This window comes from Lissotriton vulgaris, chromosome 3_1 (assembly GCF_964263255.1).
Source record: "Lissotriton vulgaris chromosome 3_1, aLisVul1.2, whole genome shotgun sequence".
Taxonomy (NCBI): Eukaryota; Metazoa; Chordata; class Amphibia; order Caudata; family Salamandridae; genus Lissotriton; species Lissotriton vulgaris.
The window spans coordinates 1,315,769,428-1,315,795,259 of record NC_141689.1 but is presented as its reverse complement, the minus strand read 5'-3'; the positions used below and the strand labels follow the sequence as shown (position 1 = coordinate 1,315,795,259).

Sequence of the window (25,832 nt, the reverse complement as noted above, 5' to 3'; positions counted from 1 at the left end):
CCTTCGTTCTTACCTATGCTCTGCAGAGTCGGGCATTGGGCTTTCCAGTGTCCGAGACGTCTACAGAAAGCACATTGGTTTTGTTTTAAATCTGTTCGTCCTGTGCATAGTGTCGGGGGATTACTTTCGGGTCGTCGCGTCCCGGGGTTGTCCTGTCGACACATCCCTTTATACCGTTCCCTTTTCATGTCTACTCCTCGGAGCTGTGCCATCGCTGGCCCTTCCCTTTGCCTACTAGACGTTTGGAGGGTTGTCCGCCGTGTCCCTTCACCTTTTCTGAATTCGTCGCTTTCCCTTCGTCGTGTGGCTTCTTTGCGCCACATACCGAGACTATCGAGCATAATAGGTGTTGTTTCATTCCTACGAAGGGCTATTTCTACCGTTTCTATTTTGTCAAGATCGAAGGATCCTCTCAGTGGCCACTGACTTTCTCGATCCCTTTTCGTATAATTATGCCACAGCTCACTATAGGCTATAGCGATCAATCCATGCTTCATGAACATGTCCTTATTAGGGGTGCCTTCCAGCGGAGCCGGATGGTTCATCTCTAATAAGCGGTCCGGGCTAAACAGGCTACTAACCAGGGGGGAGAAGACAGGCATGACGGATCACAATGGGATAATAGTCAGCACTACCTATCTTATCACTGCTTGCAAAGACTAGACAGAATATTTCTATTCTACGTTGTTTGCAGGTAGTGAATACCTCATGAACCAATCTTGAGCAATCAATGTTAGGTCAAAAATAAAAAATCAATATGGTCAATGGGGAGAATAAGTAGGCTCGCAAAGGTCCGCGTCACCTACTCTTTCACTATCTGCAAAGAGGGGACCTATTCTTCCCTGTTTGCAGACAGAGAATCTCCAGAAAACAATCTATAACAGTTAATCAATGGGGGAGGGGCAATTGTTCAGTGGGGGAGAAAGATAGGTCCGACGGATGCGTACCTATCCTTCGCTGTTTATAAAGGGAGAGCCTGTTGTTTCTCCGTTTGCAGACAGCGAATCTCCAAATAAATTAACAAAAAGTAATACTAGTATTTTCTCATCAATTATCAATCACTTTCAATTATCAATCACTTTCGCAATTCGTCGTGTTTACACGACCTTACCCGGACCGCATGGACAGTTTCTTGTCTTCCGAATCCAGCGCCCGATCGTCCTCTTCTCTTCGTAATCCACGTGGCACTCCTGATGGTTCCCAGTCAGGACCGCAGATCACTCGAGAGAGGTCTGTTCGGAACCAGTGAAGTTCGGATGATCGGCTGTCAGACGAGGGTCTATCGGACAGGGTACCTTCCGATCGTTGCAGTCGTTCACTCTGTCGTCAGGACCTCTCCCACTGGATCCACGAGTCGCTGATGGGCCCCACGTTGGGCGCCAATTGTAAAAAGGGGTTCAAAGACAACCAGTAACCAAAGACCCTTTTTCGTTGCCCGGCGGTGTCGCCTCTATGACCCACCAATATTAATCAATGAAGAAGCAGGCGCTGGAGACTGGAAGGCAGGAAACGAGGATTTTATTCTCTCCGGAGGAGAACACATCAATTCAGACAACAAGTATCGTCACGAGGTGCTCTAACCACATTTCTGAGGCCTGGCCTCTTATACTAGGGTTTATGACCTTTATTGCACGTAACACATTTTCGCAATACTTTGATGTTTGAAAGAACATCCTCGGAATCTCCCCTACAGGCCCGTTCCCACATACATTTACAGTTGAATTCCCCACCCCGGTCATAACAGGTGATGATTGTCGCGCAGCAGGGCATTCCGCCGATTCACGGAATGCATGGGGTTGATCGGATCTCATAGGGTGGGGGCTTTGATCGGCTCGAGGGTCTTTTGATGGGGAGGGGAAGCCTCCTACTGTACGGGGTAATAAACAGTATCCGCAGGGCCAGGTGGTGGCCTGGGAATAAGGAAGACAAACGGGGACACAGGAAAAGGGGGTTTGCATCAAAAGGATCTGAGACCATGAAAGGAATGAAGGGAGGTGTCGCGCTGGGAACAGGATGGGATTCTGTGGCGGAGCTGCGCTGACGAGGGGTTTATGACCCAAGGCATGAGAGAGCGGGGGTTGTCAACGTGCGGGGGATGTTTGCGAGGTTAGGAGAGAGAGAGAGACGCGCTGGCTATCAGCGAGGGGCCGGGAGACCATGATGCTCAAAATGGCTGCTGCCTATGCGCAAGGCATGTGAGAGTGGGAATGACCGGTGTGGGGGGGTCTTACGTGAGGGTGATTCTGATCGTGACGGCTAAAATATGGCAGATGTGCATGACGGAAAGTGTGGCATCGGAGAAAGGCAAGATGGCGTAGATAATGTTCACTAAACTGTATTGATTTTCCACACCCGTCAACAAAAGAATCACCTTCCGCCTCCTCACCCACGCACACAAAGCCCTACACGATCAAGGCCCCAGCTACCTCAACAACCGCATCAACTTCTACGCTCCCAAACGACATCTCCGATCAGCCAACCACGCCCTCGCCGCCGTCCCCCGCATCCGAAGAATGAAAACGGGAGGAAGATCCTTCTCCTACCTGGCCGCCAAGACCTGGAACTCCCTACCGACCGACCTGCGCCTGACCCAAGACCACCTCTCCTTCAGGAAGAAACTCAAGACCTGGCTTTTCGAGCAGTAGCAGCACTCCCCCCCCCCCCCCCTAGCGCCTTGAGACCCTCCGGGTAAGTAGTGCGCTATATAAATGCCTATGATTGATTGATTGATTGATAAGGCAGTGTAATGCCTATGAAATGATTCAATTCCGTGCTCCGTGGGCAGATCACCTCCTGGGGCTTACCTGCGACCCTTCCTTTTTTGCCTATGACATTTCTGTGACAGAGATGCAATATTAAGAGCGATAGGGAGACACCCAGGGCCCAAGATCCAGAATATCACGGTCTCCTTCTTCCCAGACTACACTGCCCAGGTACAGAAGAGCATGCCACCTTAGGGGCAGTGAAGCGCCAACTGCGGTATCTGGACTTATGATTCTCATTTCTCTTCCCGGTCCGCCTCTGTGATTTGAAATGGCACTGCTCGTTTTATTTTTTTACTCCCCCTCCGATGTTTGGGACTGGCAGGAGGAAAATGGATTGAAAACTTCTTCTAGATCGCATGAGGACACCGCGGTGCACAAAAGGAGCAGGCGAAGTCGACGGAGGATCACGTCGGCGGGCCTCACCAATTAATATCCCAGGTCCAGCACAGATCCTGTCCGAATGCCAGGAAGCGCTGAAGGAGGCGCCAACCCTTCAAGCCGTGAGAGCGCCATCAGTTTCCACACCATCTCGATCCAGGGGGGGCGAGGACTACATACCAGCATTGTCTGCTGACTGACTTGCTGCGCCTTCCGGATGTCACACCTCAGACAATATCTTCTAACAGCTCTGTTTGCACTAGCCCTCCATCACGGACATGATGCGCACCACCGCAGCATTTTACAATTAATCGCATCGGCCACTCCCTGATCTCCTATGCTACGCGCTCATGCCATGTCACACATATACAGAAACACTCTGAGGTACTGGGTTTTTCAGAACCAGTACTGATCCGGTAACCCAGCGGTGTCAGGGATAACACCCGAAGACCTCGAGTACTTTCCTGATTTAGACCACAGAAACACGAGTCTTCTAAGTGAAGTCAAAGTTGTAGTTTATTGGCTGCAACCAAGTAACAAGCGTCCTAGAAGTACAACAACACGGTGTGTAGGTTCTCAGGAGACTGCTCAACATGACAAAACCAGGCTTCTCTTTTTATGCCAAAAATTGGGCTTCAGGCGAGCATTCTTAGGTTTACAATACAACATTTTTAGATTTACAGTAGGCTATTCACATATTTTAACTTGAAAGAAAAAGCAAAGTCACGCTGACATTTACACATTTCAGTGTGATCGGTTCGTGATGAATTACCCGGCAAGGCCCAACATTCTCATCAGATATCAGTGTACCCCCAATAAAACCGGGCTCCTCCTCATCATAAAGCAAAGAAGAAGAGAGAGCAGGGACAGGTGTGAGCAAGATTTGGGCGGGGGGTGTGTGTGCGATGGGTACAGTTTATGGCCTGTGTGCGCTGATGCTATCTCGTTCGGCCACTGGGAGAGGAACTGACCAAACAGGTTCGGCCTGGGGCAATGGTTCCAGCTTGCCTAGGTCACGGAAAAGTCAATCTAAGGTGTACGTGTCCTTTGATATCAAATTCAGCTGTGGCTACAAGCCTATGTGACGGGCAACTCACAAAATGGCTGCCAAGCGCAAAATGGAACCCAAGGGTTTGAAACGAGAATGACGATTTCGAGGTGAAGATATTATTCGATTGTGACGCAAATGCTTGTGTATAGTGTGCTGGTCATTATCGGTATTTTGGTATGAAAATCGTCATGTTACGACAAAGTTTGTTGCACGAGTTCCAGAAATTTTTCAGGAACTACAACTCTTTGCTGCTACTCCATAATGTTACCTACTCGTGGGATGGGTTACTCTGTCCCCTCCCACCTCTCTTAAACACCCCCTCTCAGAGCCACATCTGACTAACTGTTGGTTGCCATGGTTGAGCACACCTGTTTGGGTTTACTCCCGTTAGGGGTGCGCTCTTATGTAGTTTTACGTCTTAGTTATAGCACGTTTGCCTTTCCCCTTAAAGTTACTGACACACCTAGGGCCCTGATGCCATATTACACACACTTACCCTGCATATCTGCTCTGCTGACTGAGCCCTGCTGATCATATCCGTTCCCATGACAAGTGCTAACATCATCACTTGAATGTAGGAGGCATTCCCGCGCACAGGTATTCTATTTAGGCATATTTACTGCCAGGTCTGCTGGCATTGCTTCACTCCAGGAGGCACACTTGACAAGCCTAGAGGCTACTCAGTTGCGTTGCCGCTGGCATGGGCATGTATATTTGCACTAACTTCTTTTCCCTGCCTAGATGCGTCTTGGTCTGGGTGAAAGCAGGGGTTCCTTGGGAAGAAGAGGAGGTGGTGATCGACCCCGCAGGGCGCTACGTTTTCCTTAAGGGTAAACTTAACGGGCAACCCCTTCTAATGGGCTCAATTTATGCCTCAACCTAAAGCCGAATGCCTTCCTTCGTGGCCTCTCTACATTGTTGTCTTGCTGGGGGGATATTTAATGGCTCGGGGGGTGGGGTGGGGTTTGTGTGATTTCAGTTCGGTCCTGGATGTCTTGCTAGATTGTTCCTTCTCACCTCTTAACTGCATCACAGCCTCTTCGAATGAAAGGCGTTGCGTAGCTGGCTGTGGTAGTGGTCCTTCACGGATTTGTGACGTGCACATAATCCCGACTCACGGATATATTCCTTCGACTCACCTGTCCATAACCTATATGTGTGGCTGGACCGCATACAGGCCTTAACCGCGTTCCTTCCCCTAATCCAAGACAACATGTATCTAGGTCGCACACATTCAGACCATAACCCAGAAACCTTGCTGCTTAGTTGGGAAAAGAGAACCCCCGGTCTCTACCTGGCAGTTACAAACAGCAGCACTTCAGGCCTTCCGTAACTCCCTGGAAGCGGCATTGCTTGAATACTTTGAACACAATTCTGGCTTCACGGACTCCCCTTCGATAGAATGGGAGGCATTTTAAGTCGCAACTAGGGGACACTGCCTGGGCCTCACCTGGAGCATCTGCAAACAACTAGATGCCTCTCTGGCCGCCATTGAGCAGAAGCTCCTTCGCTGGGAATGCTTGTCAGTCAACCAACCTGAAGCCAAAACACAATTAGACGCGATGCAAGAGGACCAGCTAGAACTCCTAGATAAGTTGCATTGTCACAACTACTTATCACACTCGGCACGTACCCACGCAACATCAGATAATGCGGGTAAATTATTTGCATACCTAATAAGGCAGGAACACCCCCACCGTCCCATACATTCTCTACAAGATGAGCTAAAGCGTATGAGATATACGCAATTGGACATCCAGACAGCCATGACTAGGCACTACACTACACTTTAGACGTCCAGCCCCCATGGGAACTCCCAGCAAAAAGGCACTTTCCTGGGCTCTGTTGAGTTGCCCACACTATCTCTTGACCCACATCTAGATTTGGATTCTCCCATTTCGGTAGATAAAGTGCGGGAGGCGCTCTCGACACTGGCATCCATGAAAAAATCAGGGCCGAACGGACTCCCTGCTGAGTTCTTTAAGACATACGCGGAAGTCCTCGTCCAACGCCTGCATGCTCTCTTTACCTCTGCAATAGATAGTTCTGCCCTGCCGCCGTCTCTTTGCATGGCCAATTTGGTCTCCTTATTGAAATCAGGCCGGGATTCCACAGCCCTGGGGTCCTATAGACACCTGACGATCTTAAACACAGACTATAAAATCCTGGCGAAGATTCTCGACAACTGGCTTGCGCCCCACATTCCCTCCTTGGAGCATTCGGACCATAATGGGTTTGTGCCGGCCCGAAATACCTCTCTCAATCTCTGCCAATTCTTCATAGTGAGTGAATACGCCCAGCTGACCTGGCCACGCTCGGGCTGCCTGGTGCTAGACCTTGAGAGAGCATTTGACTCTCTAGAATGGGACTATCTCTTTGCAGTACCAACGTCCTCGACCCCACGAAGAATGTGTTCCGTGCTGGTCACAGCACGGAGACTGCCCTTCTGGCAATGGTAGAACATCTGCGGAGTGTGTTGGATGCAGGTCAAACGGCAGCGCTTATTTTATTAGACCTCAGCGCTGCCTTTGACACGGTGTCCCATCGCATCCTTCTACACCGCTTGGAGGACATTGGCATCTGTGGCCTTGCTCTGCAGTGGTTCCGCTCCTTCCTTAGCGATCGCTCCTTCTGTGTTGCCATCCCTCCTTTTCAGTCCAAATTCCATCAACTGGACCTGGGGGTCCCTCAGGGCTCCTCGCTGAGTCCCACGCTTTTTAACCTGTACGTGCGGCCGCTGGCTGATGTCGCCAGGCAGTGGGGCCTAACCATGGTCTCATATGCCGACGACACGCAGCTAGCGGTCACGATCAGCGGGGATGCCGAACAGGATGCCCCCAGGTTCCGAGATGGGCTGAGAGAGATGGCCAGCTGGATGAATAACAACTGTCTCCAGCTGAACGCGAAAAAAACTGAGGTGATGATCGTTGGGAGGGGAGCGGATTGCTGGGGGGACGTCTGGTGGCCTCCGGAGTTAGGGCCGGCCCCTACACCAGTGATGGAACTAAGAAACCTGGGAGTGTGGCTAGATCACACCCTTTGCTTCACTACCCACACCAAGAAAGTGGCGGCTTGCTGTTTCGGTGTCCTGCGTGGGCTAAGGCCGGTGCTCAAATGTTTTGACGCCCCGACGAGGCAGTTGATCATCCAAGCGACGATTATCTCCCGGTTGGACTATGCCAGCTCTCTCCTGCTGGGAGTTAATCAATCTGAGATCGTCCGCTTACAGCGAGTACAGAACGCGGCCGCGAGAGCAGTGGTGGGTCTGCCGAGGTCCTGTCCTACTTCCAACACCCTGCGGTCCCTGCACTGGTTACCGATTAAAAGTCGGATCCACTTTAAGGCCCTCAGCCTTGCTTTTAAAATTCTAAAAGGATCGGCACCTGAGATCCTCAATAACCTTTTATCCGCCTATGTCCCAACGCGCTCTCTTAGATCACTTGGGCAATCTCTTGCGGTTGTTCCGCGTTTTAGGCTTAGCCGGATGGGCGGTCGTTCCTTTCGTGTGAGAGCTGCGGCTCTCTGGAACTCCCTCCCTTTGGAAATCCGCCTGTTAGAGGATCTATTAGCATTCCGTAGGGCCGTGAAAACTCACTTGTTTTAATTTCCCTCACACTGATCTCTGCACTTTTTGTTTCCTTTTGCGTTGTGTTATGTTCACCTTTTCCATGCGCCAGGACGCTCCTTAGCTGGAGCATCTGTGCGCAAAATAAATGATAATAACATAACATAACATAACAGTATTACCCAGGTTCGGCATAGGCCCCTTCTTTATTAGCCTGGTCAGGCTGCTGTATTAGCACCCGACTGTTCGTATTAAAACTGGGCCCTATATCTCAGAGCCCATAAATGTGGGCGCGGGACCGGTCAGGGCTGTCTGTTATCCTCCTCCTCCTCCTCTTCTCCTGAGCAGTGGAGCTGCTGGCTGCGTTTATCCGCTCACAGGTGGACTTGGGCATCCCCCTGGGAGATGGCATACACACAATCTCTTTGTATGCAGATGACATTCTGCTGTATGTGAAAGATCTTCACTCCATTCCCCCCTCTTTAGATTCAGCTCTTTAATTATTTGTCACACATGTCAATGCAGCGAAATCCATTCTCCTCAGATACCCTCGACCCGGGACACTCCCTAGGCGGTGTCTTTGTGCCGTGGTGTGTTGATGCCTTTCGTTACTTCGGTGTCTGAATGTATTGGAAAAAACTGATCTATTTGAGGGCAATATAGCCAGTGCCTCCTCTGCTTTTCAGTCGCAGATGGCCTTCTGGTAACGTCTTCTATTGTCTGTCTCTGGTAGAGTGGCACTCACGAAAATGGTGGTCCTTCCTCGCCTCCTTTACTACTTCACTATCCTACCCTTCTACATCTTTCCGTCTTTCTTCAGTAAATTTGAAAAGGTAATTAGAGGTTTTATCTGCGGGGCTTTATTTACCAATGGGGCAGGGCGGAATCATGGTGCCTAACTTATAGCACTATTACCTGGCCGCTCAGTTACAGTGGATAGCCAGATGGCTAGCCTCCTGTCACTTATCAGACGCAGCCACGCTACAATCTCCTGCATCACATCACACTCTACTTTACATGTTCCACCCATTTGTAAAACCCAGGAATATAGATTCCCTGCTACTCTCCATAGCATACAAATGCTACAGCAGAAGTCTATTCATAACACGCAGCACCACGCCATACGCCCCTGCGATCCCCCCCCTATTAGGGACACGAAGGAGACATTCACCCATCACAGCAACGGTACTACGCTATTGGGAAACGGCGGGTATCTGTGACACAGGGGACCTCCTTTGCCATGATACCCTTATCCCATACACTGGGCTCATTTCGGAGGAGGGTCTACACCCTGGACACTTCTTACTACCTTGGAACCTCCTACACACCATATGATTCAATACTTGCATATTATGAGGGAAGGGGGTCACCTGATCCGTTGGTTTGCATCGTCCCTCCGACAACATGCGGCGATCTCGCTGGTCCCCCTTAAAGCAGCATTGGGAGGGCAATCTGGAGTGTTCCCTCTAAGATAAGGAATGGACGGCCATATTAGTGGGCCCTACCCGCGTCCCTCGCAAGCAGCGCTTTCGCAGGATTCAGTTTTCCCAGGCATACCTCACTCCAGCCCAGATTAATAGGTACTTTCATCGCACAGACTCGGACTGCCCTCGGTATTGCTTACCCGATGCTGATTTACTATATATGCTATGGCATTGCAATGCCATGGGGAGGGGGGGCTTGGCTTGTTGCTCAGAACGTGACATCCCTTTTCACTGGGAGGTATATAATCGACAAATCTTCAAGAAGGGCATGAAGATCAGCCGCCTTATCCCTCCCAGTGCCTTCTCCTTCCATGCCTCTCTCCATTCCTTGGTTCTGGCAGCACAGGCGGCCGTGGCGGGGCTGCTCCCACGGCTGCTGCAGCAGGAAGCGGATGGCAGAGGAACAATGGCCAATAACGAAAGCGCCCGGATGGGAAGAGGAGGTTGCCTGGCCTCGTGCATGGGCGTGATCATCCATCTCAATATCGGGAGACACCAGGTAAGCACAACAAATTGCTTGGCCAAGGCGAGGCCGTCAGTGCTGCTGCAGCCGAGAAGAGGCTCTCAGGCTATAAGGAACTCTGGGAGGCACACCGTTAAAAAAAAATCTGCTCTTTGACCTTTTTTTAACAACGTGGCACGCTTGCTAGTTACAGTTTGCAGGACAACTGCTAAGATTCATTCATGGGAACCAGCGTCGATTTTTCTCCCGAGTTTCGGAAGCGTTGGATACAATGTTGATTGATGTGGGAACGAAAGTTTCTGAACCATCTCACTGACCCCCTCAACATTGCGTGGCTCAGCTGTAACTTTTTTAAATAAAAAAAACAAAACGTTTTTTGAGTCCTCTCCTGATTCTGGCTGGTACACTGTGGGTGATCTTTCTGCTGTGCTCTGGAACTCAGTCCTCCGCTTCCCAGCCACAAAACCATTTTAACCTGCAAGCAGTTGAATCGGGCCCACAGAAGAGAACGCATTCTACAACCCCCAGAATGCAGTAGGTTATTAAATGAATCTGCGCTGGTGGAAACACTGAGGGCCAGATGTAGGAAGCCTAATACCGGTCGGTAACGGCCGAAATTACCGAATTTCGGCCGTTACCGACCGGTATTAGGTTTTTCAGTTGTAGGAGGCCACATTTCCGGATTCGAATCGGTAATTTAAGAAATCAGTAAATTACCGAATTTTTAAAATACCGATTCTGTAAATTACCAAATCTGTAATGTAGGGAGCACTCAAGTGAGTGCTTCTTACATTTAAGGATTCGTTATTTACCACCAACTATTAGTTGGTGGTAAATAACGAATTCCGTTAAAAACATTTTTTTTGCTTTTTATTCAGTGTCATGTGGCAGACATACATGCCCTTAGGGCATGTATGTGTGCCACATGTGCACCCATGCACTATTCAGGGGCGCAACAGGGTGTCAATGCCTCCAGGCCCCTAGGAATGAATGGGAATTACTGAATCGGTATTTACCGATTGGGTAAATACCGAATCTGTAAATACCGATTCTTAATTACAGAATCTTACCGATTCGGTAATTTTTGCCGAAAAATTATCTACATCCCATTTACCAATTCTTAAATACCGAATCGGTAAAATTCTGTATTTAAGAATAGGTAAATTGGGATGACCTACATCTGGTCCTGAGTCTCTAAAGCCATCCAGCCCTAGCGAGTGTTATACCCTGTGAAATTGTCCACCTCACAGATTGACATTAAGTGCCCCAGCCTCTTTATTTCATGTATTTTAACCCTCTGGCCATGCAGCAAAAAAGTCTCTGCAAAGCATGTCATCTCTAAACTTTGCAAGAAGGTGTTCAGCAGGATAAACAGTACAGCATGAGTGCTACTCGCATGTGAAGGCACCCCAGATCTATGCATTCACAAAGGTTTGCTCGGGCAGAGTTAGCTCGTGCTGCAGAGCTGGGCAACTTTTTTCGAGCTTTCACCTCTTTTGAATCTGGATAACTGTGTCTACCCAGGTACGAAGTGCTGAAGGAGATAACAGCCTTGCTTATCCTAATAAAGCACTTTTTGCTGCTTATGTAAGCAGATCCTATTTTCATCTGAGACGAGCAGGGCTGTACAAGACGAGCTTGTCCAAGATCACAAATGCCTCCGAGGGAGTAGTTTATTATTTTTCTTTTCGGTTGAGTAGATATTTTTTGCACAATTTTCTCCTTTTTGTTTTTAGGATGTTGTTTTTTTCTCCCCAAAGTTGTATGTTTTAGTTCTACCCTATTATAAAATTTTGAAATGACAAAAATAGTTTCAAAAAAGTTAGAAAACATAAAATAAAGTATAGTTGTTATAAAATGGTAACAAAAACAGCTCTTTTCAGAGCTACACTATACTTTTTATTATCTATGTTCTATGTAGTATGTTACCATTTTTTCGCTTCTTAAAAAGTCATGGGAGAGGCAGGTAGACAATCCCTTGCATGCAGCCCGAGGGGGCAGTGCTGCCTGCTTTAATCTCGTGAGACTTTACCAAAATTTGAAAATCTTCTAGTAGAAAAGGTCATAAGGTTTATCAATCAAGTGTGCACCATATAGACAACAGTTGGTCACAACCTAATTTCCTTTTTTAAAGGTCAAATATCTCCCAATTACAATTGTAATTTTGCCACCCTCCCATTTATTTCTCTCCTTGTATAACTCCTGGTGTTTACTAATTTTGCTGCGCACCCCTCTTGTAACTGAGATCTGCACTTTGCACCATGGTTCGCCTCTGGATTTTTGGACACAGCTTCATCCACTGGGCTAGAGAATATGCCATTAATTGTGGTATTGACAAAAAGTTTGGATTTCCAAACTTGGACATAACTTGGATTGGCCACAGAGGTATGAAATGGCATCATTTGTTACAAATCGTTGAGAGCATTTGGATTGTGAGCACCCAGACCTCATGATAGTCCACTGTTGTGGCAATGACTTAAGTACAAAGCAAACACAAGGAGCTGATGGAGCGCTAAACCTTTTGGTTTGAAGCCGTTATCGTTCTTTAGCTCACTTCGCCACCCCAGTTCAGACCCAGCCATAAGCAAATCAGTCTTTACCCTGTTCCTCATGGGAACCGTCCACCCCGAACTGCCTAGCCAGGTTTTCCCTGGGACGGAAGCAAGCATCCTGGGACTGGTTTTAGGGTAACACCCCTCATCAGACAGGCTAGCTTGAATACAGTGGCAAAGTGAGCAAGGGACCCACGTCTGGGCATGACCTAGGTACAATCACATGGGGTTGTGATTGAAATCTAAATGAGGGAGACCTTTTCACAATTGACGTCTCTCTTTCTCACACTGGCTTTGTATATTCTAATAAGTGTCAAAGGCAAAAATGGAAATGGTCAAAAGAGTTTTGTCCTAAGGTAGAGAAGTCCGGGAAGCATGTCAGTGTAACTGTTTCTGCATTTCTTCATTGCCCTGACTTGGGCTCTGTATAATAGCAGCATCCAGTTTGATATGGGGAGCTCTTCATATGCTTTCACACCTTTTCAACCTGGATACACTGTGACGCTCAGGTACTTGCTGCTGAACAACACAATAATCCTGCTTCACTTAATAGACTCATTTTTACAGCTTAAGTAAGAAATAATTGTTTCTTTAGCTACAAGTAGGCCTGCACATGACCAGGTTATGCAAGCCCACAAATTACCCCATAGGCAATAAGAACATAATCCCTTCTGCAATTAACATTTTTTCTCATGCATTTCCACACAGTTATTTTTTCCTGTTTTTCGAAAAAGTTAACAACTTTTCTTTTTCTCCTCCATGTATTTTTGGACATGGTACTTTTTCTTTTTTACAATCAGGTTTCCATTTTCTTTCTACAAAAAGACCAAATAACTAGAAAATGTAAACTTACGTACTGGTCAATAATCAATAACTGTGATTCATCACTATATTCTCTAAACATCTCTACATCTTTCACCCACAATCTCATATTTACAACTACTTTACCACTACAGTTTCCAAATGTGACAGTTGTGATCTTGTAGACTGCACAGGTCAAAGTCCCAGTAAGTTCTCAGTTTGTTGTGGCCACTCCTTGAGTCTCATTGCCTACATAACTCTGTGTACACCTCAATTGTTTCTCAGTGGGAGAGCAACATTATATCTTTTTCTTTTCATCCAAGTATTCAAACTTCTATTGTTTTGTAGCTGTAATTACTTTTTCGATCCAAGTATCTTTGTGTAAAGACTTTCCTTTTGTGGTTAAGCAATCTCCAATCGCTTGTTTTTTTTGCATACAATAAATCCTTTATTTTTGTTGTGCCAATTTCTAAACATCTCTTTTGGCAGACCCAGCCACTAACTTGTTGTTCCTTTCCCCTTAAAAAATCCACACTATCAACCAATGCGTTCTTTATTTCACAATTAAATTATAAAATGCCATCAGCCCTGGCTCCATAAATGTTTATAAAGTAACACATCCTCTTGAAACACTTTTCCTAACAGTGAGCATGGTGTTTTACTCTAGAGTAGCAATATATACACTCAAACATCCTATGGGGTAAAGTATGTGTACAGTATGGTTCATAAAAACACTAGAGCTTGTATTTACAGATTGCAAATTTGTGTTACCTATTGAACAGTTCATTTTTCAACACAATTTACAATACTTGTCATTATCTCTCTACATTCTAATCTCTACTTTTCAGAAGCTATATTTAGAAATCTACACCGCTACTAACATCTTTTCACTCAGTAAACCTTGTTTAGAATACTTTTACCAATAGTAATGTACTTATTTATACTTCTCAACAAAGTTCATAAAATATATTACCATATACTCGAACAACACGCCGATACATTTGGCGCGTGCAACCGTTTTAAATCACAGCTGTATGCCGTCCCGCTTTTCCCCGTGCCGCCAACTCATCAAACTGCTCGTGTTTCTTGCTCATTTTTCACATAATCTTAACACTATGAGCTGCACTTTTATTCATTTGACCATAGACCATCCTAATAAACGCACTTATCTGGGTGACACTGTTTTTTTAAAATCGACCGAATGTTTGTACAGAAATGTGGCGCAGTACTAACCAGACGTCTATCTGACTATGCCACAATAATAGCAAGTTAACGAACTTAGAAATACCTGTACCGCCATGTAAATAATGCCCGTTTTTGATAAATCACTAAATACAGAATTGACTTTCCTTTTTACAACAATGTTAAAAAAATATATGTGTAAAAAAATGTGTAATTAATATGTATAGCTCGGCCATTATTTTTAATCATGTGTCCTCTTGAATATAAGAACTAAACAAACCCCTTTCAATAGAGGCCACTCATGACCTTGTTACAGGCACGTTCTAACTTAATGTTAGTTACTAGAACCATCACCAGTTTGAACTATTTACCAAGACATGATCCTTTGATGACAGTTCTCGTGATGCAGACACAATAGCCAGGTTTAACCTTATTGAATAAAAGGCACTACCCCCAATGGGTTACATCAACTTTGAGAAAATGATTTATAGTAACCATATTAACTAAAATCGCAATAACCTAATACTAATTTTGTAAGATAGCACGAACCCTGCCACTCACTTTTGCAATTTTTGTAATGTAGATAGATGTTTTTATATATTGTAAGCATGTTTATACTCTTCACAATGTTTTATCTGACATGCTATGCGAAAGATTGACTGCCAAAACAATTGTATTTACGAACTCTTCTGTTTGAATTGACAGAAAATGTTTTATTTCTGAAGAATTATATTTTCGCAATTGGGACACTGTATCTATATGGAAACCACAGCCATTTATGTCAATAAGCTAAACTAGGTATTATGATTATATTCCATCCACCACACTGTACCTTTCTCTACCCACCCATCATCTTCTGTTCTGGTACTTTGGGACTTTTTTTTTGATTGTAAAACTGAATATCGTGACACCTTTCTCTACGCTAACTAGATCTTGCCGTCCTTTTAAAAAAACTCTAAAAAAACACTAATATCGCTTCATTCTGAATTCTCTTCTGCGCGGTTCTGGTACAACTCAAATCACTACATTTGACTTCAGTTTCACCACTTTTCTTTGAGCATGTTGATAAGGCTTTTTATGCTATGACGCCACTAAATCACCCTAACCACTCCTTCACTCTAGGTGTTCTCTCTGTTCCTCTTGGGGTCAACTGCTCTCATACCACACAACTAAAATATTCTCTCTTATCCTCTTCAACAGCCTTGAGAAAGCCCCCGGCGCAAATCGCCAAGAGGGGGCGAAACACGTGTCGGCTGTCCTTGTCCTATGAATAAAAATAAAGAAACTTCACTGCAACTAAAATGTCTCTGTCCTCCGTACCACGATCTGGAAAGAATAGATATTAATCTTGCAAAATTGATGTTAATTTTTGTGGAGAACACACTTACCACTTTTCAAAACGTACTTAGAGGAGAGCTGGGAGAGAAACTTTGAGCACAGTTGTTGATTGGCGATCAGTTGTGGAGTTTTCTATTTTTGGTGGCCTTGTACCGCATTATAACGGATCTGGGCTTTACTATATCAGCGCAGAACTGAAGAAGTTATCCTCGCTATTTTTACTGCGGGACGTTTGTCTTTTGACCTCAGAGGGGCTTAGGGGCGAGTGAGCTGCTCCCTGGCAGCTCCCTGACCGCAGCATTACTGGTGACCATATTTGGGGAAACTCTGCCGCTGCCGGACACCGCGCGGCCACAGGGACCACATTCCCCAGCTTGCTTTGCGGCGGATGCCGCCCACGTGACTTACGCGCCCGGAGGCGCTTGAAATTGGAGCCCAGACACCGCGTCGCAGGATCGCGCGCGGGACGCGCCTTGAAGCCCGGGACAAGGGCGGGCCCTCTGTGGCCCTCTGTGGCCCTCTGTGGCCCTCAGAGGACTGAGGAGGACGGGACGGGGCCACCCCCTTTGGCTCTTGGTTATGAGGAGGTAAAGAAAGACTTTTGCTTCCTTTTGGTTCTCCGCTTCTTGACTTTGCCTTTCTCCAAGGACATATTCCCTTCCGAAGCGTATTTTTTTTGCCGATAACCATTCTGTTACACCCAACATCACACCATGACTCGCAAGGGGGATAATATAACCAGCTCAAATTTGTCCATTGCTAGAGAAGTCAATAAAGGTGTATCTCCCCAGCCCACAAAAACAGTAGTCGCAGAGCACGCTCTTGCATGGTTAGATGATTTAAACACCCTGTGTAAAACCAAACATGCTTTAGTGGAATCGCCGCTTCCTGCTGATAGCCCCTGTGTGTCACATGATATTGTTAGCCCCCTGCAACCCTTCCCATCAACCAAAACACCCAACATTGAAAACACTCAAAGGATAGTTTCCGCCCAATTTTCATCTGTTAAGAGGAAACGTAAGTGGGATTAATCACATTGGGAATCAATCAAAATTCCAAAAATTGTGCTCAAGCCCCACAGTTCCAGTCAGTAATTCTCCCACGACTCCTGAGGCTGCCGAGACATTAGTCATTCCAGCTTCTCCTCCACAGCGGGATTTATTATCCCTTATTGAACAACTGGTCAGCTCTATTATATCACCACTAATAGAAAAAATAAACATACTAGGGGACAGGCTGACTGGAATGGAGGAAACTATCAAATCGAACTTTCTAGCCAATAAATGCAAAAAATGCTTCATAACACCTAACTGTTCCGACCCACCTACTACTCCCAATGACCCCAAGCCAGTTACGCAAGACAAAAGGGCTGCAATCCAATCAAAAGTCCCTATCGCATCAGCCCCAATAGCCCGTAAAACTTTTTTAAAACCTCTTTTGCCACAGATTACTGTTCCTAGAGCACAGTATAAAAAAGCTACCCCTATCCAACTCCCTCCGGAGGCAGCTCCTTTTGTATCTGTCCTCGCGGGAGTACCATTACTTACACCTGGGAAAACCTAGAGACAACATGATTTGCTGAATAAGGTCAAATTTTGGTTGGCAAAAAATAGACCCTTGCCACCTAACCTTGAGGGTACAATAGTGAGTGTCAGAAGGGTGTTTTGGCTGGGGTCCCTCCCAAAAGACATTGATGGTGACCTAGTACTGGTTAGATTTAGGCAGAGAAACATCGTCCCATACCTGCGTACCTGTGCACCCCAAGTGGGTAACGGCCCAATCTCCGTCTGGGATCTGCATGATTTTTTACCCTAGAATGCCATGCATCCCCACATCTAGCCTAAAGGTAGGCTGCAACATGATAATGGGCAGAGGACTCCATGTACCGAGCGGCCGTAGCTTTCCCTCCTATACCAGACGGGAATCACCGTTTTATAGTCCCAAGTATTGGAACCCCTATTAATTACTGTTTGATCTAAGCTCAACCTGTGAAAAGAACGCTATAATTAAGATATTTATCCCCACGGGTTGGGGAAAAGCTTTTTAACCTCAAATATTATGTGTCATTGTATGTATGTTTTTACTTGTAATTGATTTTACCTGTACGCTTTTACGATTTTAAACCAAAATCGAATAAAGCTATACTGACTGACTGACTCTTGCAGGATCGTAATACACCTCATCACAGGTTCAGCAGTTTTCCATGCAGGTCTCGCAGGATCGAATGAGCCTCATGAAGCAAGCTTCATTCCCTCTCGTGGGACTCTCATGGAATTGCAGCAGTATTGTGGGTGATTTGTAGTATATGGAAAATACTACCCCTCCAATGACCACCCATTCTTGCATGATGGGTTTGCATACTAGGGTGTGAGGAGGGACTGCCCTCTCCTTTCAAACATCTCTCTTGGATGACTGGTATGCACAGTTGGTTGTGTGAAGGGGCAGGCCTCCCCACTGAGACCTCTCTCTCAGATGACGGGTGTGCGTAGTATTGAGTGGAGAGTGACTGACCTCTCCTTTGAGACCTCCCTCTGATCTGACAGGTGTGCGTAGTAGGCTGTGTGGATGGACTGGCATCTCCTTTCAGATGTCTCCCTCAGATAACAGGTGTGCATAGTAGGGTGTATGGGGAGTGAATGTCCTCTCCTTTGAGACCTCTCTAGGGTGTGGAGGCACTGGCCTGTCTGCTCAGACCCTTCTCTTGGATGATGGGTGCGCACAGTACGTAATGGATAGAGCCTTAACTCTACTATTAACTCTTCCCAAGCTCATGTGTGTAAATAGTGGACTGATAAACACCATCTTCACTAAGACTCCTTTCTACAGTAACAGTACCTGAGTTTATTCAAAGAACATGTACTCCTTTCTGTTTTTCACAATCCTGCGAGTGTTGCAAGATTGTAACATTTAAAAAAAAAAAAAGTATCCACCTTCAATGCCTCACAGTACATACGTCTTACAAACATCCTCCCAGTAACAAACACCGCAATCTGCATTTCTACTAGTAGAGTATATTGAGAACTCACCTACTCCTTTTTGCTATTCACGATCTAGCGAGAGTCCGGCAAGATTGTAATTCATTGTTACAGTACTTATACCTTAGAGACCTCCTCTCCAAATCTAGGGGGACCGTATGCATTTCTGCTTCCCCCTTATAAAGCCTTTTTACTTCATTTCCACATCACTTGCAGTTTATCACAGTTAACAGTAATGGCGGCCATTTCATTTCTAAAATTCCAACAGCCAGCCAACCAGATTGCTTGCTCTCGTAAGGCACGCAGAAGCGTTTACGCTCCTGCGAGAGTGTGAAAGCTCACGGCAAAAACGGGCCTCTCACCCAGTCAGTCTAACCTCCTTATTGGGTTAATAAAAATCATAAAAGTGCAACACATACACCATGTTACACAGCACAATAAAAAACCTCTTAACCTCATAGCTGCTATTACACATTCCTCCCCAGTGCTGCGCTGTCCATTCGAACTAGTGCTGAATGGACGTTCAATGGTCGTGCGCAGCACTGGGGAGGTAGTGCTGCCGTCGGCCAATGCACCGAGGCAGCACTTAAGGGGTTACAATATAATTCATTAATAAATGTGGGCGGCCTAAAAAACCTTTAAAAATTTTATTTCATTCAGACGTAAGAACACTTGAGTTGCCATTAATACATATATGGTAACGAATAACTGTTATACCAGACTAGCAGCCCGTCCCGACCTTGTCCGGGAGCATTCAGGCTTCCCCACCTGACCCGACATTGTCCAGCAGCCCGGGCCCCCGCCCGCCTCAACCTCCGCCCGCCCCGGCATTGTCCAGCAGCCCGGGCCCCCGGCCGCCCTGTCTACCGCCTTCCCCGTCCCCCGACCCCCGCCAGCCCCGACCCCTGTCTGCCCCGACCCCCGCCTGCCCCGACATTGTCCATGGGTCCCCCAGAGCCTTACCTCAGCCGCCGCCCCTCCCCCGCGCTCCTCAGTTCACCGCTCTGCCGCTCCTCGCCGCTTGTCACCGCTCCTCCCGCCTGTCCGCCGCTCCTCACCGCCTGTCCGCTGCTCGTCACCACACCTCCCCCGCGCCATGTCCGCCGCTCCTCCTCGCGCTCCTGGACGTCGCTCCTCACCGCGCTCCTGACGTCAGCACGCAGGTCGCGGCCGGTGCTACTTCGAAGGGACTACTTCTTTTTTAATGTACATTTTTTAAATAACGCATATTTTTATAATAGTAGTATAGATAATAGTAGTATAGATATAGATTGACCATGCTGCATGCTTGCTGTACTGCATCGCCAAAAGGGTTAGACCTGCTTGTTTCGCCAATGCTTGTTAATACGCATCTCTAAAGTGCAGTCAAGCAAGGGTGGTTCCTATGCATTTTTGTGTCGTTTGTTTTCTTTGTATCCTGAATCTAATTGTTTACTGCTAGGTTTTCAGTAGGTGACAAATTGAATTATACAGAGTATAAAAGGGGAAGGCTGCCAAATGGCCTAATGGTTGCCTTTGCAAATGCATGTAAATTTGAAGATGAAACCATATCATCACCCTCTATTTTATTAACTTTACTCCCCATATTTGCACAATATACATTTACATTTTAGGCTCATGTTTTTAATTTTTCCTATCAATGTCAAAGCTGCGCTCTCATATTTCTCTGCTGCTTTTCCACCAACTGAATTTTAAAGGAAAGTAGTGTTTTTAAAGTTGCATATACACACACACACCCATCGCTGTTAGGAAGTCACCTAAAATTGAAAGTTGTTTGTAATCGAAGCGTCAGCCGATGCCCAGTGTAGCCCTGTTCTTACAGTTCTGTTCATAACAAACAGAAGTCTTTGGAGCGCAGACACGTATACTGACTGATCTGTGCATGGCATATGCAAAGATTGATCCGGTGTCAGTGTGCAAACGTTAGAATAGTACTTCTAAATCTGTTCCTTGGCGTCTGCAATATTTTGCTACATTTTCGTTTTTGAATTGTAGTTTAATTCTTACAGGGTAGGAAGGTGGGCGCCTTTTCATCCCTGTTAACGTGATTTCGGCAAGGCATTACTTTCATTCGATCTTAAAATCAGGAATGTCAGGCAGCAACATCCCAGTGGTCCTGCTGTAGGCACACGGCTGTTTACCGATTTGTTAAAGATTCTCAGCTACTGTTTCGTACAGATGCATACTACATAATGAAGAGGCGTGCAGTTCTATGTGGGGAAGTACTGGACAGCCGTGTTCATGCTTGCATTCTGTAAACACTGATAACTGTAAAGAGCTCTGATACCCGCTGGGGTCGGGTTCGCGCTATATAAATCTCTCAATAACTCACATTTTGCAAGCACACATCCGCTGCTCCGCTCCTCTGACGCTGCTCTGACGCCGCTCCTCGACGTGGGCACGCACGTCCCGGACGGCGCTACTTTGGGGGGACTACTTTGTTTGTTTTTAAAATACATTTTTTAAATAAGGTTTATTTTTTAACTTAATCTAGCCTATAACCATCTACACACCCTGACGTTTTGTACGGTGTATCGGGTGTGTAGATTGGCGCAGTGGTTCCTGAGTTTACCCGCCTCAAAGCCTGAAAGTTTCTCCTTTATAATAGTAGTATAGATTAAAAAACAGTTCACAATTAAAAATCCAGCATTAAAACAGATCTTGTTTAATCATACAGGTGTTCTTGAGATGCTTTTCAGGGGAAGCCGATTCCTCCCAAGCCTAACGGCTGCAACTAGGTAGCTTGTAATATTAAATATCTCCCATGGGTTATTCAACAGCTGAAGATAAAGAAGAGCAGGTCAGACCTGTATAAAAGCTTTTCCCATTAAAATTGGCAATAAAAACCTGCTACAAATAACCCTGTAATGATCGCAAAACATTAAAAAGTGCATAGTATCCTGGGTTGAGTAATTGTCACAGGTACAAGCGCCCAAATGGCACGCCCTACTCCAGTCAAACGGTTCGGCTAATAAAAATGAATATGGTTAAAAAGAAACCTAGTTAAAAGTAGACGATGGAAGGGCTTGGTGACAATTGTCATATAGGGTTCAATCTGGGGACAAGTTTTTAACAGAAAATGAGCTTTAACTGAGATGTGGAATTCCTATAGCCCGACGCCCAGGACATATTGTTTGGGGTCAAGGGCAACAAGTTTCCATATGTATTTTGTCCTTGGGACAAGTAGGCCCACCCCCTGCAGCACAAACCCTTTGGCTGCCAGTTTGCAGTACCACATTATGGAGAAGGGAAGGGCACTGTTTCCAGTCAAGGTAATATTTTTGTCCATATATCAATGCTGTTCAAACTTGTATTTATGGTTCATTAGTTGAAAGCCTTAATTATTAGAGTGAGCGCTCTAAGTAAATGTTGTAAGCTCTGACTGCACTATTGATGGTAGTTCCAGTATAACAAATTTGAAAACACGTTTTCAAAGTCTAGCAATATGAGGCTCTGTATAATGCTCCCAGAATGCTCTTCGATTTGATGCAAATATTTGCTTGAAAGCAAAACTGATGATGCTTTGCTTTCAAAACAAAATGTTCATAAAAAAATGAAAGCAGAAAAAAAATCATTTTGCTAAACTACTGTAAAACTTCAGGTACCATTTCTTTGCAGCGTCATTTAGTAACATGTGATGATACATGCTAGTACTTCCCCAAAATATTCATAATGGAAAATCAGTGTAACCAGTTTCAATAAGATTATGGGAAACAAAAATAAACAAGCATTGGCAAAGCCAGTAGGTCTGAACTTGGTGGTCAGCTTTTTAGTTTTGTCAATGTGCGACTTGTTTTGGCATGGTTTATACCATGGTGGGAGCTGCCAGATCCTCACCATTCTAACAAACATTGGCAAAAGCAAATATTGTTTTTGGTCTCAAAAAGCACACACTGCCACAGAAGTTACTGGCACTGAACAAAACGACTAAGTGTGCTGATATGCTCCTTGTGAAAGAGCAGAATACTGTCACTCACAGTGAAGCCAGCCGATACAAAGAGAGAGAGACAGTATTTTAATAAACACAAAAAGTCACGGTCAACGCCAGACCAAATTAGGGGCCCAATTATTAAAGAAAGTTTTAAAAGTGCACCCTAGATATATGTCCTTGCTTTAAGTGCAGCTCTGTGGCTTTCGTGAATTACCAAGAAGTTACAGAAGTAGGACAAGAAATAGTAGTGGTAGAACATATTTGTGAACTGTATTTTAGAATGAGCAAATAAGCATGTGTAGATTTGCTCATGCGAAAATCTGAGTGTTTGCAAGTTCAATTTCCCTCCAACCACTTATTTCCCAACTCTGGAGGAAGGTTTACGTCTGCCATTGTCAGGAGTAAATTTCCAACATTTCTCAGTATTGGAAAAGATTAGAGAAGAGTTGGTGAAAACTCTTAAAACATGCAAGTTAGTAGGTTTGCACAGACTCAAAAGGCAATCTAATCCTGGAACTATTACTTACCACTACCTTCAGCACAAGTATGTAAATCTGCAGAAACGTGGCAACATAAGAGGATTGCAAGTAGTCATACACTACTATGGTATGAGCCTTGGCATGGTCAGAGAGGCTGTATCAGAGCTCTCATGTAATGAGATTGCTGCCATAATTTGTCGCCTCACTACATGGCACCAAAAAGACAAGTTGATTTTGTTACAGGACAAGTATATTTATGAAGTAACCTGCCCCATGGACTAGTCCACACCCCTGACTCCCATCTCTTCTCTCTCACTGAAAATAAATTCATGAAATGTGTTTAAACCCAACCCAGATCTTCTTTTCTTATTTTGTCTGGGAAACCGAAGGGGTCTGGTCGCCCCAATTTATGTAGGCTTTGATTAACATATTGAAGACACTGAATACGGCTGACTCTTTCCATGGAGAGACCAGACCGTCCCTGATAATCTCACCCAATCACAGGCCTGCATTTTTAAATGTACGCTCTTGCAGGACACCCATGAGGCTGTCGGGTGCCCAACCGTCCAAATATCTTTAATTTTCAGACCCTTAATATTGCAAAAATCACTTAACAAATTTACACCAAACCACAAAAAGCATACTCCGAGGACCAAGATGTCCCTTCCTGCCAAATATGGTGTAATTCTGTTCAGCAGTTTTTGCTGTAGTCTTGTCTAAAAGTGATGGGGTTGGTTCTTCCCTAGGGGATTCTTGGATATATATACATGCATATATGCTCATATGCATGCTACACCTACATATCTAGGCTAGGTACATTTAGGCAAATTACGTAGGACGTGCATTATAGGAGTATGCAAGTGCTATTGTCTTATCTGAACTGTATATGTTCATCTTCTTAGCACTATGGTAGAAATGTATCTACTGTTTACCATATTGGTACCTGGGATTTCTTTCGTATGCTTCTGTCTCCTGTTTGTCACAACAAATATGTTTTACAAGAGACTGACGCTGGACCAATTAATACTTATTGAAGCGTCCTAATCACCAACCTGTGTATTTTCTGTGAATAAGTAAGCATGAGTGTCTGAGCGAAAAATACTGTACTGTTTTCCATGATCCCTGAGGAATTGGGGTTGTCCTGTTCTGTGGTTGCCAAAAACTACCTACATCACTGTAAGATACAGGGGGATGGTAGTGGCACTATAGGGGTAGCTGGTCTAACGGCTGACCTATCCTGTGGGGGTGTCCGGAAGCAGATTGGACACCAAGCCCTCAGTTTAGGTCATTCAAAACGTGCAGGTCCTGGGATTCCTAGGAACTACACAACAACTCCTTATTCAACTTCTGGAGCTGAGGACCATCCACTTGGTGTTGAGTGCCTTCCTTCCATCCATTAAATGGAGGCTGGTACAAGTATCCATGTACAACACTACTGCCATGTTGTACTACAACAAAGTATGTGGTAATAAACACCTAACCTCATCCAGTATTGATGTTTTATTTTTAGAATGGGCAGTGGGGGTCTTAGGCATTTTTTGTTTTCGCTGCCTCTAGTAATCCCACTGTAAATCCTGTAAATTTGGCTTTAGGGGAGTATTAACAATAGCTTGAACTGGCATAGGTTTAAATGAAGCATTGACAGCCCCAGGGAATACAGCTTTGGTTGGTGGATGGTAGAGGTAAGGGATGGTGGGATTGGTTGATATTTAGGTGAACCTGAAGGAAGGGATGTTACTAGGAATGTGGTATGATGACTTATTCTGAATTAACAGGCATATAATATTAAATCTGATTAAAAACAATTCTTCGTTTTGTTTGCTTTGCAGAAATGTATCTACATCGTTTACATTTTTACTTCGGTTTTCTTGCTCTTTGAGTAGTAGTTTCAACAACATGCATCAGAAGACACAGAAGAGCTCTCATTACATTGAGCTTGGCAGTTATCAGTATTGGCCTGTTATAGTCCCACGAGGAATTCGCTTATATACCTATGAACAAATTCCTGTGTACCTCAAGGACAATCCTTACATTACTGATGGGTACAGAGCTTACCTTCCTTCTCGGCTGTGCTTAAAAAGGTAAAGTCAACTCCTTATTGTGTATATAAGTATGTAAATCAGTAGATTTTATAATGTAGACAAGCACAATAACTCAATTGAAAACAATCCATTACTGCCTGAGCAATGTTTACCAGCTGTTCTGATTGTTTTTAAACAAATATACATATTGAATAATGAATCTAAATGGAGCAAATACAGCAAAACGTCTTTGACCCATCTAGAGAGGGACAGGGAAAGACATTCCGATTATGCTGTATGAAAACATGCAATCCAAATGTATGAAGGAAAGAGCAATTCTGCACCATTTCGCTTACTATGCTGTTTTTCAAACTGAGAGAGGCAGAATTTGCAGCTCAGATCTCCATATTACTCTCCGATGATCTCAATATTGATTTGATGAAAGTCTGTTTTTCTACACAAGTGTGACTGATAATCTTCTTCCGTATCTACTTTTGTGTATTTTCTTTTTCCTGTGTGGTATAGCATTTCATTTCCTTCTTAGTTTTGTAAGACATACTTTGCCTTCCTTATGAATTTAGCTTTGGCAAGAACGCGCTCTGCCACACTTTCTACGCAATCAAGCCTTGCCTGGAGAGGCCTAATACCATACATGTGCCGAGAAACACGTTTGGAATCTATGGCATGCAGTGCTCAATCACGTACTTTTCTGGCCGTATTTTATCCCAAGGTCCTTCTCGTTTTCTTCTGTTTGGCAGTTGTATTGTGAGATCTGTGTTTGTGTTTCTTTTACAGTGACGTGGTGACCACAGGCCAGCACTAACTCTTTTTGGCGTTAGCCTCTTCC

General features: G+C 45.2%; 1 protein-coding gene across 5 annotated transcripts in view; it reads left to right on the top strand.

Moving 5' to 3' along the window:
• Window positions 1–25,832, top strand: part of PAQR3 (progestin and adipoQ receptor family member 3) — a 656,943-nt gene that overhangs the window by 21,158 nt on the left and 609,953 nt on the right. For all 5 annotated transcript variants that reach the window (XR_015309345.1, XM_086961801.1, XM_086961798.1 and 2 more), the window contains exon 2: window positions 24,794–25,045. Coding sequence is in view for 3 of the 5 variants with exons in the window: in XM_086961798.1 (XP_086817924.1) it covers window positions 24,861–25,045 (185 nt within the window). In the remaining 2 variants the exon portion in view is untranslated. The remainder of the gene's footprint in view (window positions 1–24,793; window positions 25,046–25,832) is intronic.